This window comes from Phoxinus phoxinus (assembly GCF_949152265.1).
Source record: "Phoxinus phoxinus genome assembly, chromosome: 3".
Lineage (NCBI taxonomy): Eukaryota > Metazoa > Chordata > Actinopteri > Cypriniformes > Leuciscidae > Phoxinus > Phoxinus phoxinus.
Window position 1 is genome coordinate 15155312 of NC_136878.1, and position 17526 is coordinate 15172837.

Sequence of the window (17526 nt, forward strand, 5' to 3'; positions counted from 1 at the left end):
AAATATGGATGAGTGTACTAGAACATGAAGAAAACTTTCTAGCATTACATACTTCATGTTTGTTTACATCACATTGGTGATAGAGGACAAAAAACAATATTCACACTCGCGTCTGTTGACTGGTTTACTGCACTCAGACAGTTTTCCTCTGATTGTTTGTTCATTTAACTTTTTAAAATGGGAATCAATACATTAATAAAGGTGTACAATTCATAATTATAACAGGATGCAATAGCCTTTGACTGAAGACTATCATTCTGTGATGAGGATAAAACAATTTTTATTTTTTTAAGTGGAAGATGTCAAATTATGCATAGATGTGATTGCTGAAACCATATTTTAAAAAATCAGGGTCACTTTAATATAAAGTAATAGAATAAAAACACTTATAGTGTGAAAAACTGTCAGAATATTGGGTACTTTTGAGCAACTGAACAACAAATCTCCCTTGAGGAAGAAGAGCCAAAGTGAAAGCTTGAAACAGCTACAAGGGCAGGAAGAAGCTGTCAAAATAAAGTGGAGCAACTGACAGGTAAATCAAGGCTGGTTTAAACAGCGCATTTTATGGATTTACATTTCTATCGTTCCATAGTAAAATATTTTGTTTAAAAAAAAAATTAGCCTTGTCTAACAGGTTTTATTCATGACCCCATGAATAATGAACAGGGTTTGTGTATATGTGTTTCTGTGGAGATAATGCAATACATTCATTAGATCATCATTGCCTTGAGGTGAAGACACACTTAGTGTTTATGAGTTTGAGGATGTTCAGAGTGTTTATCTGATCCTGATACTGTTATGGGCCAACACAAGGAAGCCAATGGCACCAGCAGCTGTTACAACTCAACCTTATGACACGGTTGGCAACCTAACAAACACTTTATGGCACAAGAGGTTACTTAAATCACTGTACACTATAGAAAAACATTTCATGTGAGTGTTATTTTTGTGTTTCAACTCTGTATTCAGTCATTTTGGAGCTTATCACTTGTAAAAGCATAGACGGAAGGAAGGAAAATTACCTTACTGTACAACACAGTCATGGTCTAAATATACAATATCTTTTTGTCCACCATGTTCCACGAATTATGAAAAAACCCATATCTAACCATTCATGCCCCACAGCCAAGAATGGGATCCAAATGCAAAACTACTTCCATGCACTTAACTGGATTATAAAGAGCAGTTATATTAATAAGGGAAACATATTATATATAGACAATGTGGATATCTTGAAAGCTTCGAAATGTAAATGCAGTGAGGTTCTGTGTGCTCAGGGATGCATGCAGATAAGGCAGCATTTACATATTTACTTTGCACTGAAGAGAGTGACCTACTGTCCTACTGTTATCTATGCATTGTAATAAAAATGCAAAAATCACATGGTGTTTGTTTGTCTTGGATCTCTACTTCTGCCTTGACACACCAAAAACATCAGTTTTTAAAGGAAAAACATGCTGTAGATTAAGCCACTCCCTTGTACAGCATATTGGCACACACAACAAATACATGCACTCACACACAGTATGACAAACTAAACTTAAACTAGTTCAGGCAGGTTTATTTCCCCTATATTTGTTTTAAACTCATCCCCCTCCTCCACCTAAAACTGTTCTTTTCACAAACAACCATTGCAACTTCTGCCTTTGCTCATGTGAAAAGCCACCCTCAGGACACACTGAGTTGGGTTACACTGAAAGGAATCTCCCTCACACCAATGGTCATGGGTTCATACAGTTCACATGTTCACATGAGTGTTTGCTGACTGACACCTGGTATGTGTGTGATGAAAAACACGAGAGCTGTCAGCATCTCCAGGAACAGAGGTAACAAAATGAATTAACTTCTTTGAAATAAGATTTCCAGAACGGACAGTGTAAACATATTTTTTTACACAGGCTGCTCTGAACAGGCCAAAACTTCACTGTTTTCCTGACAGAGAGTATATCTAAATATTTCTAATTCGGTTTCCACTTATCAATTTATCTATCTCTACATTTATATTTTCCTACTTACTAACTAATTCTCATAACATTGTTTCTGCAATTGTAATTCCTATGTGAATGTGTTTCTGACACCTCTGTGCAAAATTAACCAGTCTGTGTAATTCACCACTTCAGATGCAGTTCCTGTGCCACCTTTGCAATGTAAAGATGGCATCAGAGTGTCAACACATGCCAAATGTTGTAGTGCCAACAACAAAAAGAGCTGTGATACAACAGTGTGGGACAGATAACACAAAATTTGTCACTGATAAAAGTGGAAAGTACCAAATAAAAATGAGAATATGTATAACACACAACATGTACCCGTTAAATCAATTTCATGAGCCTGTTGTTGACTTTGTCGGTTTCTTCAGACTTTCATCAGGAAGGTTTGAATTCGTCGTCATCTGTGTAGGTGGCAAACCTTGGATTGTAAAGAGGATTGTGTGCCCCTCTTTGACTTCCAGGCCCCGCCCACAAACGTCGAGTGACCAATGAATAGCTGCCTCGACATGATGACGCTATCAGCCACTCCCCTTTACTAAAGAAGGAAACAAACAGAGTGAAAGAAGAGAGAGCTTGGGAGAGGAATTGACTTATTTACATCACCGACACAAAGCCTCGGGAGGAAGACAAACTCATTTTCGAAGAGTCCCTGTTTTTTAACCGAGGTTCATCGACCGATTAGATTTTAAAATCCACCAAGGTAAGCACCGCAACGATTTTTGAATTTTATTTTAGGTGATAATATGAGGTTTGTCGCTGTGATCACGGAAAGACTGGCTGAGGCTGACCCCGAAAAAGGGAGCGATTAACGATTACCGATTCAGAACGTGTAGCACAGCGAGTTAACCCGCGGTCTCGCACCGGGATCTATAAACGCCAGGGTTGCTCGAGGTATTGAGCTTTTTTTTTGTTGTTCTACGGGTGGATCCCTAAAATAACAAAGTGTCCCAAGTTGTCAGCAGCACCTTCATAAACATCACAAGCCCCAGAACGTGACTCGCCTCTACATAAAACACAAGACACGGACAATCGCCAACTTTTTTCCATCTTGGTCATTGATCTAGAAGTCGAATTCCGACCGTCTGTTCTTCAATCTTTTTTTTATTCAGAATTTCAACAGTGGATTTTGAAACAGACACACAATCCAACGGATTATCTTCATTGTGAGGTGGGTTTATTGTTCGACCGTGCCTTTATAAATCCAAGGAAATCTCGTTTAGTTTTTCGCGTTTTCCTGCTCTATGATACTAGTAACCCAGACAAACAGCTGGCTAAACCAGTTAGCTTTTTGTTTCGGGCTTGTTCAAAGGGTAGATTGTCTGTCTGGGGAGGAAATCCTGGAGCAAAGGGACAAAGAGGGAAGATTAAACAAAGCCAGTGCTGCTTCATATTCGCGATGGTTGCGTTTGGATGTGTCATGATATTTGATGTCTTGCTATTTTGGGCTTTTACCTGCCTTTCCAGTTCCTTCAGTCTTCTGGAATCCACCCAGTTTAGCTTGTCGGAGAGATTCGACGGAATTAAGCTGCCTACCTAGGTAGTCATGCGCTTATGATGCCCCATTATGCTGTCTAGGTAGTCAACTCGCCAGGTTTTGAGACAGCCATCACGGAGACGGCTGTCCCGTCATATAGACTGTTAAATGGCATATAATTCTCGGTTGGTGAAGGTTTAAAGTAGTTTAACCCGTCAGCATTGACTAGCACGAGTGTTCGTGAGCGGTTATTGATCTGTGGTGTGGTGTCTGTCAGCTGGTGTCGGTGCCTTGACTTCCATGGTTGAACACGTGAACACTGTCCTAACAGCATTTGTGTGCTTCTTTTGCTTAAAAATATTATTAGAGTCTTAGAAATATGTCTTATCTTTACGGCCTCCTGTAATTGCATATCACGCTTAACACCCACTCGTTTGTTTAGTCATGGTTAGGTGGGAGAGCTTGTATCGTGCTGTTTTATGTGTACTTTATTTTGGGATACAGACTTGGAAGTGAGTTCAGTTTGGATGTGGCTAGAAATAGATGCAGCAGAACTCTGTATTAGTCCGGTCAGACGGTTGACTTCACTGTAATTACTGTCCTGATGAGGGTGGTTGAGGAGCTTGTATCTTTATTTTTGGCTCAGATCAAAACAATGCCTTTTAATTATAGGGGCAGTGTATTCACGCTTAGAGACTCTAGATAAGTTTAAACCCTTCTGCTTTAAAGGTGCACAAGGTGACTTTTGTGCTAATTAATTTTTACACAAAGAAATTAGTTGCACTTTTGTTAAATGTCATTAAAATTACGTACATCTACATGATTTAAGGATAGTTTTCTAGAAAAGGTTATTTTACTCTACATGGAGTGGGGCCCCCTCATGGGTGCCGCCATGTTGAGGTCACATGACCAGTTGTTACTACTAATAAAATATGTAATTTGCTTTTGGGGAATTTTCTTTCTTTTCAGCATATTTAATTTGTTATGTTAATATTGTTTTTTTGAAGTAATCTTTACTTGTTTATTCACTGTATTATACATACAGACACTATGGTTATTATCATAATACATATGTAACTGACTGGTCGTGTGACCTGAACATGGCAACATCCATGATGGGGACCCAGTCCATGTAGGTTAAAATAGTTTAACAGCTAGTTTTTATCTGAGAGGACCTTGAAAACAATAATATCCTCTACTCATTGCATGTGCATGTAACCCAACCACAATGCAGTCATTATTAACAAGACATTCCTGTTCTGTCTCTTTTTTTCTTTTGTGATATATTAGCAATGGCCCAAGAGACAAACCAGAGTCCTGTGCCTATATTGTGTACCACAGGCTGTGGTTTCTATGGCAACCCCAGGACCAATGGCATGTGCTCGGTGTGCTATAAGGAGCACCTGAACAGACAGCAAAGCAGTGATCGTAGTCCCATGAGCCCCCTGGGTAAGTCACACTGAAACATTAACCTGTTTGTCTAACCTCCTGGAAAGCTCTCTCTATGGTTACAGACCACACAAACAACTTGGTTATACTATGATATAAGGGCTCTCATTCATTGCCCTTCTTGGAGACGATGACATTAAAGTTGTTACAGCAATAACAGACCGCCATAGAACTGCTTGTAAGACATTTCAGACCCACCTGCAACCAGTGATAGCTGACTTGTATTAAAGCTCGAGACCTCAAGAAAAATATTAAGCTCTATGTTGGGACTTCCCTGAGAAACTGTAATAAGCTGCACTTGTTTTGTACTAGGCAGCACTGCTTTGTGTCACAGGCCTTTTGTATACTGTAGCACAGCTGCACCTGTGCTCTGTTTGTGATTTGTCTTTGTGTTCTGTTGGACCAGCTGGCAGCCCCTCAGCAGAGGCCTGTGCTATACAGAGACTAGAAGCCAGCATAAACAAAGCAGAGGCCTCACCTGCACCCAGAACAGATACCATGAGAGAGTGAGTACTTCACGTGTGTGTTTGTTGTTAAACCTCAGATTGAGAAAGGGTGCATTTTATGTTCAGCTGCTTGACATTTCAATGATATCATGTGTTTCAAGAAAAGCCAGGTGCTGAAACCCCACTTTTGTTGTTTATTTATTTTTTCAGAAGTATTCCTTCAACCTCCTTACCGGTGACACAACAGATGACAGAAATGAGTATTTCTAGAGAGGAAAGGGCCTTGTCTCCTAAAACTGAGGCTATTGAACCAGGTAATTTCACTTAAAAATGATCAAATATATTTTGAAGTAGACATATAAAGCTCCTTGTTTGAGAGGGTAACACAAGGTGTTTCAAACTTTGTCATGTTGACAAAATGGACTCACTTTCTGAAATATAAAGTATTTATACTTAATATAAAAATATTAAGTGTGATTACTTGCAGAGACAACTGAATTAAATAATTGTGTCGAAAAAAATATATATGAATGTCTTTTACATTGTCATTGTTGCAAACTGTTAAAATATAGTCTAGAAATTATTTGCTTTTTATAAAGTTTAATCTGAAATTTGATTTTTTTTTTTTTTCACAAAACTATATGTAGATTCTAGGGATGCAAACGATTAATCGACGATCGATTAATTGTCGATAATACATTAATCGATCAAACTTATCGATCATCGATTAAGCAGGTTCATGCGCGTGCGTGCTGCTCAACCGCGAAACACAAGCGAGCGCGCCAGAGTTATGTTTGGGACTATTTTACACCTTCATCATGACTATAAGTTTTCGTGTGCATTCGCAGCCTTTTGTTTTGTGCAAATGTGAGTTGTAATAGTTTATTATGTGAACGCCTATCTATATCTGATTTATCTCATATTGGATGCATTTGGTTAAGAATTGTTGAAGCGTGATCTTTAGCGCGCGCAGCTCAAACGGCAATGCACGCACGACTAATAATGACTATTGGGACTCTCATATTACATAACATTATAAAGAGAACAATAGTGTAATAAAACATTGTGAAGTATTTGGGTTTAGTTACCGTGTCGCGTTGTTCCAGCAAGAGCGCGTCCACAACATGAGTCATTCTGAATGGCACGTAACTCAAGTTCACTTGTGCATTCACGTCATTTTGTGCAGATATAATTTGTAATATCATGTTTATTTTGTATATATCTGACTAATCTCATATAGGTTGCGCTTATTTGAGTTAAATAACACGCTAGCAAAGTGCTCAACGGTTATTCATTCAGCGCGCGCCGCTCAAGCAGCAATGCACGACTAATAATAACGATGATTAATTTGGGACTGTCATATTACATAACATCAGAACACTATTTTATTAAATCGTTGTGAATTCATTGGGTTTAGTTGCCGTTTTCAGTGCGTTTCAGTGCACGTCTAACGTAACACACTGCAAGCACGCATCTGAGTTGGTGACACGTTGTATTATTAGTCGTTATATTTGATTATTAAATAATTAATTTAATTTAATTATCATTCACATCGAAACATTTTACAATCCCACTAGCCCTTTATTTGGATTAAAAGCCATTCTCATTCATTTGGTGAGTAACAGCGTTTTTAACAAACCCTGTCATGCTGTTGGCCATATGCACTGCAGCAGACGCATAATTGATCGTTAATTTAAATTACGATCGATCATGGGAATTTGTGAAAATTGACATCCCTTCAGTTCTATATTTGAAGTTTCCAGGTCTAGTAATCTTACCGTTACCTTTCTCAGACCAAGCATCAATAAGTGCTGCTGCTAATGTTTCAAGTTTTTCAAGTAGTTTACCAGATAGATTATTATATGTAGACTTAATATAGTTTAGGCTAAGCCTACCCATATAGATTTTTATTTAACATTTATTTTATGTTGCTTAATGTTTGCAACAGGTGAGCCAGTGCACAATTATTTTTTATGTATTTTAATTTTCTGTGCATAATTTATTTTGTTAAACTACATAAATGCCATTCTGTACCATATCCCAACTGTTACAATAAAACATCATTTGAGCAATATAACATGCATTTTTGTTCAGTTTATAAGCAATATTTTGCTTTTTATGTTAAAGACACTATTGATACCGTGAGAAATGTACATTCTCAGGAAAATAGCCGCTTATCAGTTAATCGTTAATCGATCGATAAGGTCAATCAATTAATGATTAATGAATTAATCGATAATTTGCATCCCTAGTAGATTCATACTGTTAAAATGTGTGCTGTCATTGGAAAAAAGGGATTGTATTTGATCTCATGATTTCTCACCAGTATTTAGAAAGCAGAATGAAATGTTAAACGTATTAAAATTGGTAAATGTAGATAATTATGCTAAACATTTCATTCATATCACAACCAGGGCTTGACACTAGCACCTGTCAAATGTCTGTAATGCCAAAATCTGCCAAATTTATAATGTCTGTATTGGGATTTTTCAACAAAAAAAGTCTGACGAATGTTGGTAGACCAAAACTTGTGCTATCTAAATATATTTTCAAATTTTTGCAGCTACAGTAGTGAGCAAGATTGCTTTTATTGGTTTTATCACCATTCCTGCAACCATTCAGGTGTTGCAAGGTGTGTTTATTTACAAGACTCTGTTAACAATGTCAATCTCAAAGGAAGTACTGAAGTGAAGTTTGTAGTAGTTGGGCCTTAAGACAGTAAGCTCTATTTTGTTAGTTCCTCTTTTTTACTAAAAGGCACTTCGCTGCTATAAATTCAATTGCCAACATGTTTTCAGAAGTATTTTTTGCATCGTACATACCCATTCTTCAGATATGTACTCTTATTGTCAGCCCGGACCCAAGAGCAAACAGAGCCATCTTTGGGTCTGCTTCAGTTTTAATGCGAGTTCATGCAGTGTTAATAACTTAATTCTGACAGAAATTGGGACTTTGGGGTTTGTGGCAGAGCTTATTTTAAGGAACAGCCCTATAAAATTGCGACCGTACTTCTTTCCCCTTTAAACCCCACAAACTGCTTCCAGAATCCATGCATGCCACATTGCAACTGTTTTATTTAACAATCCTTCTTGTCTCTCTTCTTCCCACAGTTATAACACAGCCCACCTCCTCCTACTCCCCCATCGCTGTGGCTCAGGGAAGCGACGAGGACAAGATCCCAGACTCCATCAAACCTAAGAAAAATAGATGCTTTACCTGCCGTAAGAGAGTCGGCCTAACAGGTGAGGCTCATGGATTGGTCACTCTGTTATTAGTTTGACAGTCATACGCATCTATGAACGGAGGTCTTATGTTTTCTCTTGTGTTTCAGGTTTTGACTGTCGATGTGGTAATCTGTTCTGTGGAATTCACCGGTACTCTGACAAGCACAACTGCACGTACGATTACAAGGCGGAAGCCGCTGCTAAGATCCGCAAGGAGAATCCAGTTGTAGTTGCCGATAAAATCCAGAGAATATAAGATTTTCCCTCTTTCTTCAAGAACACTGGTGGATAAAATGGACGACTTGAAAAACGGACTTGTGTTTTTCGATCACCTCAAGAAGAAAACGAGAGAACTGTACCGTCTGAGGCTCGTGCATGAACGATCTGACAGAATTTTGTTTTCTTATAGGTATTAATTTCTATCCGTTTTTTTAATTTTTATTTCCCTCTCTATGGTGTTTTATGCTAGTTATTATTGCAAATTCTCCCCCCCCCCCCTAAAGCATAGGACACCTTTCAGGAAATTTTAGCTGTTTTTTGTGTTTCTTTTTTGCTTGTTCCCGTCCTCATGCAATGGGAGTGGCAGATACTCTGTGCCAAAACGTGGCCGTTTAGTTTCCGAGTAAGTAGTGTTGTTTAGCCTTTTGTCTTATCATGAAAGACGCTGGATTTTCAAGAGATGTGTCAAAGCTCTACCTGATGGTATGTGCTGCATGTGTTGGTCTGTTAAACTGCAGTTTGTCATTCTAACAAAATTACTTGGAATGTGGGGCCGCCCAGTCGTCAAGGCTGTTTTTTTTAGCATTATTTTAGAATGTGAACTTGCTACTGTGACATCATACCTTTTCTTTGTTTTAGAATGAAAGATTGAGATTCATCTGTTGTTGGCAACTCTGTTCCCACATTCTAGAACCAATAACCTTCAATCTGTCACAACTGCGCTTTAGAGTTTCAGTGGTCTGGGAGTTTTAATTTTGTGTGAACATTACGTAGACTTTTTAATAAGACTGTGAGGTGGTGCAGTCGGTTTCCGTGTGAGCGTATGTGTGCGCACGGGGGGAATTTTGCGCACAAGCCCTTCTTCCTGTTGTCAAAACGAGATGAGCTGACCCTCCTTAGTGCATTTGCAACACCGCAATAGTATACGCATAAAGTCAGACCTGAGTCTGTGAAACATTGTTCTTTTTGTTGGTTTTGAAATGCACCCACAATGCACCTGTCATTTTTGTGTGTCTGCATATCTTAATGTAAGCGAGTCCGAGTGCATATGTTGTGTATATAAACGTCTTTTCTTCTTTAGGGAGTGAGGTTTCCTTAAAAAAAAAGATGTATCTGTTGAGAGTATGTTGAATTTAAGCCTTTAGTTATATGCAAATTTGTATGAAAAAAACCCCATTACTATGTTCATATTTATGTATTGCATTTAATCCTTTTACCTGGCATTAAAAAAGTATTGTAAATAAAAATATACAGAGAAAATATACAGTCAAGCTGTTCTGTTTATTTGTTGTATTTTTAGGGGAAATTCCTCAACACCATGCAGATATTAGAGACATTTTTAGGCATTCTTTTACACTGAATAAAACGCTTCTTATTTGAAAGCAGAGGGCCCAAACTGTGGATTCCTTTACACCTGTATGGTTTTTCAGATGTCGTTTGTTTTGCACACCTGTCCCAGCTGCTAACGCAAAGACATCCTGTTTTTACGACAGCTGTCCTTACAACCTTTAGCACTTCTGTACTCGCAACCAAAGCAGATTTGACAATCCCCGCCTGACCTAGTAACAGCTGGAGAGGTGTGTGTCACTTTTAAGGAATGACAACAGGTGGTGTGGTGGACCCTAAGTGTCAGCCTCATTCAAGAACGCAGGATATATTTTTCCTTGTTTTCAAAGTACATATCGGTCCCTTGAAAGAAAATGTTTTTTGTATCATTGTCTGACACGGTCCAGTCAGTTTGTGTTCTTGTCAGACTCTTGACTAGTCAGCGTCTGTGGCCCGCTCTCAGTATTTGTACAGAGGGGGCTGAGCGTTAAGCCTGTCTGGGTGGATGACTTCACAGTGACGGGTGGTGACAGATGTTAAGGGCAGATGACTACGCCACTGTGTGTAGACGGGCGTCAGGGGGAGGGGCACACCGACGGTACAAAGAGTTATTCTGAATGTATTTTAAGGCAAAGTCGAACTGGAAAGTGAGATGATTAGGAAAAACAGTGTGGCTTAGAACTTTGTATCGCGGGCAAAAATAAATGTGGCTAAATTAAAAGCAGGATTTAGGAATAGTTCAGCAGGGGAGCAGATGGGTCTTCTCACACATGTTCTTCTCACGTTAATACTTGTGCGAGTCAGAGGATGTAAATTGGCTTCACAGTCATGAGTTTGGCTGAGGAGAAGAGGCCAAGGCTCTAGGCTCATGACCATGAGGCAGAGAAGCTTAAAGAAAGAGTTTCGTATGAACACTAATTACAAAGCTTGTGCTGGAAGGAATGAAATGAAAATGGGCATTGTGGTCATTACGAGAAAAAAGAAGGGTTTGAGAAAAAATTTAAGAGAGAGGACAAAAGAGTGGAGAAGGGAAGGAAATTGTAATACATTGACCATTATTCAATAAAATGTAATATATATATATCCCTCTGGATCAGCGATAATTATGTCTGGAGGAAGAAGAATGAAGCATGCTGAAATACACACTGTCTACAGTTAAGCATGGTGGTGATGCTCTGGGGCTGCTATGCATCCTCTGGCACTGGAAACCTGCAGCGTGTGGAAGGCAAGATGGATTTATTGAAGTATCAGGAAAATCCTAGGAGAAAATGTTATGCTGTCAGTGAGGAAGCTGAAGCTTGGGCGTCATTGGACCTTCCAACAAGACAATGCCAAGCATACCTCAAATTCCACCACGGCGTGGGTGCAGAAGAAGTCCTGGAAGATTCTACAGTGGCCATCACAGTCACCTGACTTGAACCCCATAGAAAATCTCTGGTGGGATTTGAGGAAGGCGGTTGCAGCACACACACCCAAGAATATTACTGAACTGGAGGCCATTGCTCACGAGGAATGGGCTAAGATTCCTCAGAAACGCTGCCAGAAGCTGGTGTCTGGTTATACATCTTGTTTGCAGCAGCAGGTCATAACAGCAAAAGGGAGTTCTAAAGATGCTTGCCATGAAGGGGTTGAATACTTTTGAGACAGCAGAAGTCATTTGGGGAAACCACTTGAAACATTTGTTGTGTTGAGCTATTTTAATGACTTTTGTTTGATTTGTTCATTGCAAACAGCTGAAAGTCTGTACATTTTGCCAATAAACCTGATTTGCAATAGGGGTTGAATAATTTTGATTGCAACTGTATATATCCTAATATGTAACATCCCATTTAAGTCTAGTGTGTGTGTGTGTGTGTGTGTGTGTATATATGTGTGTGTGTGTGTGTGTGTGTGTGTGTGTGTGTGTGTGTGTGTGTGTGTGTGTGTGTGTGTGTGTGTGTGTGTGTGTGTGTGTGTGTGTGTGTGTGTGTGTGTGTGTGTGTGTGTGTGTGTGTGTGTGTGTGTGTGTGTGTGTGTGTGTGTGTGCACACACACACACACTAGACTTAAATGGGATGTTACAAATTAATAGGAATGTAAGGGATATTGATGGCTAATATGAACTGCAAAAATGTTGACTATAAAAAGTAATTTTCTTACTCTGTATATTTGTCTTGTTTTCCAGTGCAAATATATAAGTTTAAACTAAAATTCCTGTACAAACATTCTTAAATCAAGTAACATTTACTTGAGCAGCACAAATATCATGTGATAGTCTTGTTTTCTGATGAATCATCAAAATTAAGTCATGCTTAAAATATGGGGGAAAAAAATCAAATTCAAAAATTCTGCAAGTGGGGTGAGAAAAATAACCTTTTTTTCCCCTATGAATTAAAAAAAAAATCTTGTCACATTGGCAGATTTTTGTTTTGTTTCAAGTTTAAAAAAACAAATGTGTTAATTTGTCACAATAACTTGTCCATCAGTAATTAGTGAAAAAAGTGTAATGATAATTTGAAGGTTGCAAACTTTAGTTTTCAGTTTAAATTAGTTTATAATTTTTTTTACTGTGTACAGTGAGAATGGCCTGTCAACAAAGCCTAACCAGATTATGACAGATGCACAACTAGGGCAGCATGATCTCACAAAAACCCTCTCAAAAGGGCTGAATTGGTAATCTGGCATACAGGCATTTTCCTGGTTGCCCGACGCACTTTGGGGCCGATACAGTGTTTGTTTGTTTGTTTGTTTTTGCCAAGGACTGGTCAATCATGTATTGACAGGCAGAAGCAAGAGAGAGGCCTCCCCTTCCTCCATATGAGGCACTGTTTTTTAAATTGGAGCGCATGGGAAACAGTTACACTCTGGATTCTATGCAAGAATGGTAAATTTCATTAGGACAATTAAAGGATAATTTAACAAAACAGCTTTAAAGCCTGGATCCCATCAATTAAAGATGAAGCTTCTTTCTCTTTAAATATGCTTTATGCACTTTTTAATAGTTCTAACTTCTAATGTATTTGAATTGAAGTAAAATGTTAATTCAATGACGTCCTGGTGAAAGAGAGATGTCTTTCTTACAAATCATATTGCTTTAAAGGGATAGTTCACCCCAAAATGTCATCATTTACTAATGTCATTCCAAACCTGACTTTCTTTCTGTTGAACATAAAATAATATATTTTTTATTTGATTCGAGTCTGGGTTTTTTTTTTTTTTTTTGTCCATACAATAGAAGTCAAAATATCTTCTGTTTCACAAAGGAAAGAAAGTCATGCAGGTTTGGAACAACATGATGGTGAGTAAATGATGACAGAATTTAAAAGCAGCAAATTTACTTTACTCCATCCTAAATTCAGTGCCTTGTCAAATGCAATATTAGTTTGTTAACTGCATTCGCAGTAAAGTCAATAATATCATTATTTATTATGTTATTATGTCCCTGTTCTATTTTATCTATTAATTTATTTACCCCAATTTAAGGCCCTAACTTCAGTAAAAACATTCACGGGGGAACTCGTGGGCTGATCTGGATTTGCCCTGAATTTTAGCCCTAGTCAAGCCCTGCCTCTCAGCCTAACAATACCACGCACGAGCAAACATTCCGTCACAATTCCGTCACAATTCTCAGTTCGCAGGAAACTCCAAACTTACATGTTCTCACTTCTCAACTTTACCGGAACGTTCTCGTGCTGTTTCGTGTGTTTTGTTCCTTGAGGCGTAGTCAGGAAGATGCTAATCAGTTCACACTACATGGTAAAACCCCCTTCTAACTTGTGTGTCTGGGTGTGGCTCACAAAGCTGCTTGTGTTCCTCATGCAGGAAGTCCAGTCAGTCAGTCAGTCAGGTTACATGCGAAAGGGGATAGTGACAGATACGAGAACCTGTTTGACTCACTGAAGGAGTCAACACTCTTCCTGCATCATATGAAAGGAAGCATGAAATGGAAGTTGTCACAGTGTTTTCTTCCCTATTGTGACGTATCCAAGTGACATGGCTTTTCAAACAAGAAAACATTCAGGGCAATACTTGCTTTAGTCCATTAAGAATTCATTGAATCATGTTGGTTTGCTACTGCTGCGATCAAATGTGAGCCCTCATGCCAGTACAGTCATCAGAGAAGAAAAGAGATGTTGCTGCAAGAGGGAGGGGAAGTTTTTTTGAGTAAAGATTACAAGGGCACATGAAATTCAGTTCAATTCACATTTGTTTGTATAGCGCTTTTCACAATACACATCGTTTCAAAGCAGCTTTACAGAAAACACATGTGACCACATTACAATTTAGAAAGATCTGTTATCAGAGGTGACTGCGTAAGTAATGTATTTCAGAAATATACGTATGCAAATCATACAGTTAGCTAAATGTATTAATTTAAGGCAATGAGTTAATTGAAGTAATGCTACAAAGCGTGAACAAAATTATTACAATACGAAAATTTTGCATTCAGAGTTGGTCATCTGAAGTCCTTGCAGGAGTTGGAGTCATCTCTTCACAGGTGTTAGAGCATCTGAATTCTTCATAAGATGGGTATCCCGAGGTAAAACAGAAAAGCAATGGAAAATAATTGGTAGCTGCTGTTCATAACATTAAGGAAAGATAATCTTGTGCATTTTATCTGATATAACTGGAGTATGATGCATTATGTGAATGCTAAAGAGATGTCTTTCATTTAGATTTAAACATAGTGAGTTTGAGCCCCGAACATTATCAGGAAGGCTATTCCAGAGTTTAGGAGACAAATGCGTAAACGCTCTCCCTCCTTAAGTGGACAGATATATAGGTAGCCTAAAACCAATAGTCCAGAGTTTTGTGACCTTAAAGAGCGTGATGGATTGTAGGGCGATAGAAGATCGATTAAACACACAGGACCTAAACCTTGTAGGTCAGTAGCAATACTTTGTAATCAATACAGAACTTAAGGTAACCAGTGTTGAGATGATACAATTGGTGTTATCATCAATCAATGCTTGACCTGGCAAGAACTCAAGCAGCTGTTAGTTTCTTTAAGCTGTTAATAATAATAATAAAAAAAGAATGATATGTAGATAAATAATTTATGATGAATACTGGAATATTCTAATATAAAAAAATATATATATATAAAAAAAAATTGTCTGTTCTTATTTCATTCAAGACCTATGGTCTAAATTTTATGCTTTATGACATTTCGATAAAGTTTTGCTGTTAAGTGCTTATGTGTGCCTTAACAAATATGTAATGTACCTTGTGTGGTCTAGCCAGGAAACTCCCAGCCAGACAAATCCAGCTCTTGACTGATTCAGCACTTCTGTAAAAGAGAGAGCTGGCAGGAAGGGGGCGGGATTTAGATGGGTATTATGTCGTCATTGCATATGACACAGGCCGCCTCATTCCTCATTCACATGCTTCCACCGCGTCTGTGTGAGAAGCTCCGCCCACTCACATGCGCTTTACTCATGCCTCGGTCTCACTCATTCTCAGCGCTCACTCGTCTCTCTCCCCAACTGTGTGCCTCATTGTCTTTCCCATGTTTATACACTCGCCCTCACTTCTGCTTGCGCGGTCCGTCTGGCTTCTCTCTCACTCTATGACACACTTTATGCTGTCTGTTTCAAAGCCCTAGGGCCAGAACGCATAAGCAGCCAGTTTCCCTCGTCACAGAGCTGTGTATAAAATAGCTTACTAAAGGTGTTTATACCAGACACTCCAAGCTATAAAACAGATTCAGAGCACAAATTTGGGCTACAAAATAATTAACAGACATAATTAGTGATAATACTGCGTAGAAAAGAAATAAAACGTGTTTAGCAGTTGCTGTGGTCGTGATAACAGTGCAACTGATTGATTACAATGGTGTAAGGATGCCCCTCAGTTGAAATTTTATTTTCTAACAATAGATGGCACAAAATCTTATCTCACTTAGCCTAATAAATTGCTTTGCTCTTCTTAATTTTGTGATATTAGTCAGTCAAAACTGTTTTGAGTTTTTTTGTGTCTGTTTGTTAATGAGATTTGTAGACACATTCATGTTTTTAGATTTGTGGAGTAAATTTTGTTTTTTATTTTGAAGTGAAAAGGTAATCTAAATTAGGCCAAATTTAAGCTCCAAAGATGGCACAGAAGCGCTTAGGTATCCTTTATACAGACTGTTTAATGCTGCTCAGAGGTGGCGCAAATGCAACACACAAGACAGACCTGCCTGACAAAGAGTTCAGAACTGGAATGCTGGCAATGTGGTTCAACAAACTTCAAAAGTGTTTCAGATCATTAAATAAACAGAGTAGGCCTAATCTACAAAACAAATAGTATATTAAATTTTACTTGTAAAATTATGTTAGTAGGCCTATATCATAATTTATGATATAGGCCTACTAACATAATTTTACAAGTAAATCGTGTACTGATGTTTTAATATAAAATGTGAGTCAAATGTAAGTATATTATGAAAATATGAGTCAAATGTGACTCACCCTCACTGAACCAAATCACATTTTATGTTTTTTGCTAAAGCCATTAGTGTGATAGGCCTATATTAGCGACATCATCACTGGAGTCAAAGATGGAGTGTAAAACACAGTCTTGTAGCGCCTCCATGTGGTTACCAATTATTTTTTGCTAATAAGCAGAAACAGAAAACACACTTTTCGAGATTTTGCCACCATGCTACCTGGACCCAGCCAGAAGAGCAAGAGGAGATCCGCAGACAGGTGATCACAGGACTGAAACACACACAGGACTTTATACTTTTGATTTATATATATTATATATCTTGCCCATCAAAAGTCGTAAAAAAGAGAGAAAATTCTGTCCGAAATTTACCAAGTTCTTCCAAACCATACGAATTTCTTTCTTCAGCTAAACGTTAACGTTTCAAACGTTACACACCACTGTATCATGGAAGAAGTTTTGTTTTATGCTTTACATAAAATTATTCGTTTTAATGTGTCAAAGGCAAATGTGTCTTTAGAACAGGGAAATGCATGTGATATTCAAACCAGGAGATGAATCCAATCTCTGTGAGTGTGGAGAGACTGTCACTGGAAACAAAAACAACGGGACGACGGCGTAAACACAGCCCTGATGTGACGCTTCAGTGTGAATCTAAACTACATTATCGCGTAGAGGTTGCTCTTTCATATCTGGAAACTTAATCTTTTTTTTTTTTTAAGTTATGTTTGTTAGAGGTATCCCCTTTGTCTCAGAGTTTCTCCCAAAATGCTGTAGGTGATCTGTATCGTCACCCCGCTGAAACGTAAACTCCGTGAGGCCAAGAGCACTCTGACCCCTGACCCTTTGCTTTACTGCACATCAGAACACATAGAAACTCACAATGAGTTTGTCTGAGCAAGAGAAGCATCACTGATGGGTTTCTAGCGGAAAACCAGATTTGCATCTCCAGAAAGAATATTTTTGATGTTTTAGATAAAATGAGAGTA

General features: G+C 38.4%; 2 protein-coding genes across 4 annotated transcripts in view; both read left to right on the forward strand.

The window, feature by feature from the left end:
* The window catches only part of ankrd34bb (ankyrin repeat domain 34Bb), a 322103-nt gene that overhangs the window by 12551 nt on the left and 292026 nt on the right, over positions 1–17526 (forward strand). The gene's annotated exons all lie outside the window — the stretch shown is intronic.
* On the forward strand, positions 2449–10065 carry zfand5a (zinc finger, AN1-type domain 5a). Of its 2 annotated transcripts, XM_079607072.1 has the most exons (7): positions 2559–2691; positions 3101–3159; positions 4756–4914; positions 5321–5420; positions 5571–5674; positions 8471–8602; positions 8692–10065. In XM_079607072.1, the coding sequence occupies exons 3-7, from the start codon at positions 4758–4760 to the stop codon at positions 8838–8840; spliced, it is 642 nt and encodes a 213-aa protein (XP_079463198.1). In that variant the 5' UTR covers positions 2559–2691; positions 3101–3159; positions 4756–4757; the 3' UTR covers positions 8841–10065. The 2 variants fall into 2 exon arrangements, with proteins under 2 accessions (XP_079463197.1, XP_079463198.1); XM_079607071.1 differs by lacking the exon at positions 3101–3159 and having other exon boundaries at positions 2449–2691.

What these genes read in the sequence shown, in the direction of transcription:
- zfand5a (XM_079607071.1), top strand. Translation starts at nt 4,758, where the DNA reads ATGGCCCAAGAGACAAACCAGAGTCCTGTGCCTATATTGTGTACCACA. An exon ending in AGAACAGATACCATGAGAGA is followed by an intron (nt 5,421 to 5,570) that starts GTGAGTACTTCA and finishes TTATTTTTTCAG; the next exon opens with AAGTATTCCTTCAACCTCCT. An exon ending in AACTGAGGCTATTGAACCAG is followed by an intron (nt 5,675 to 8,470) that starts GTAATTTCACTT and finishes TTCTTCCCACAG; the next exon opens with TTATAACACAGCCCACCTCC.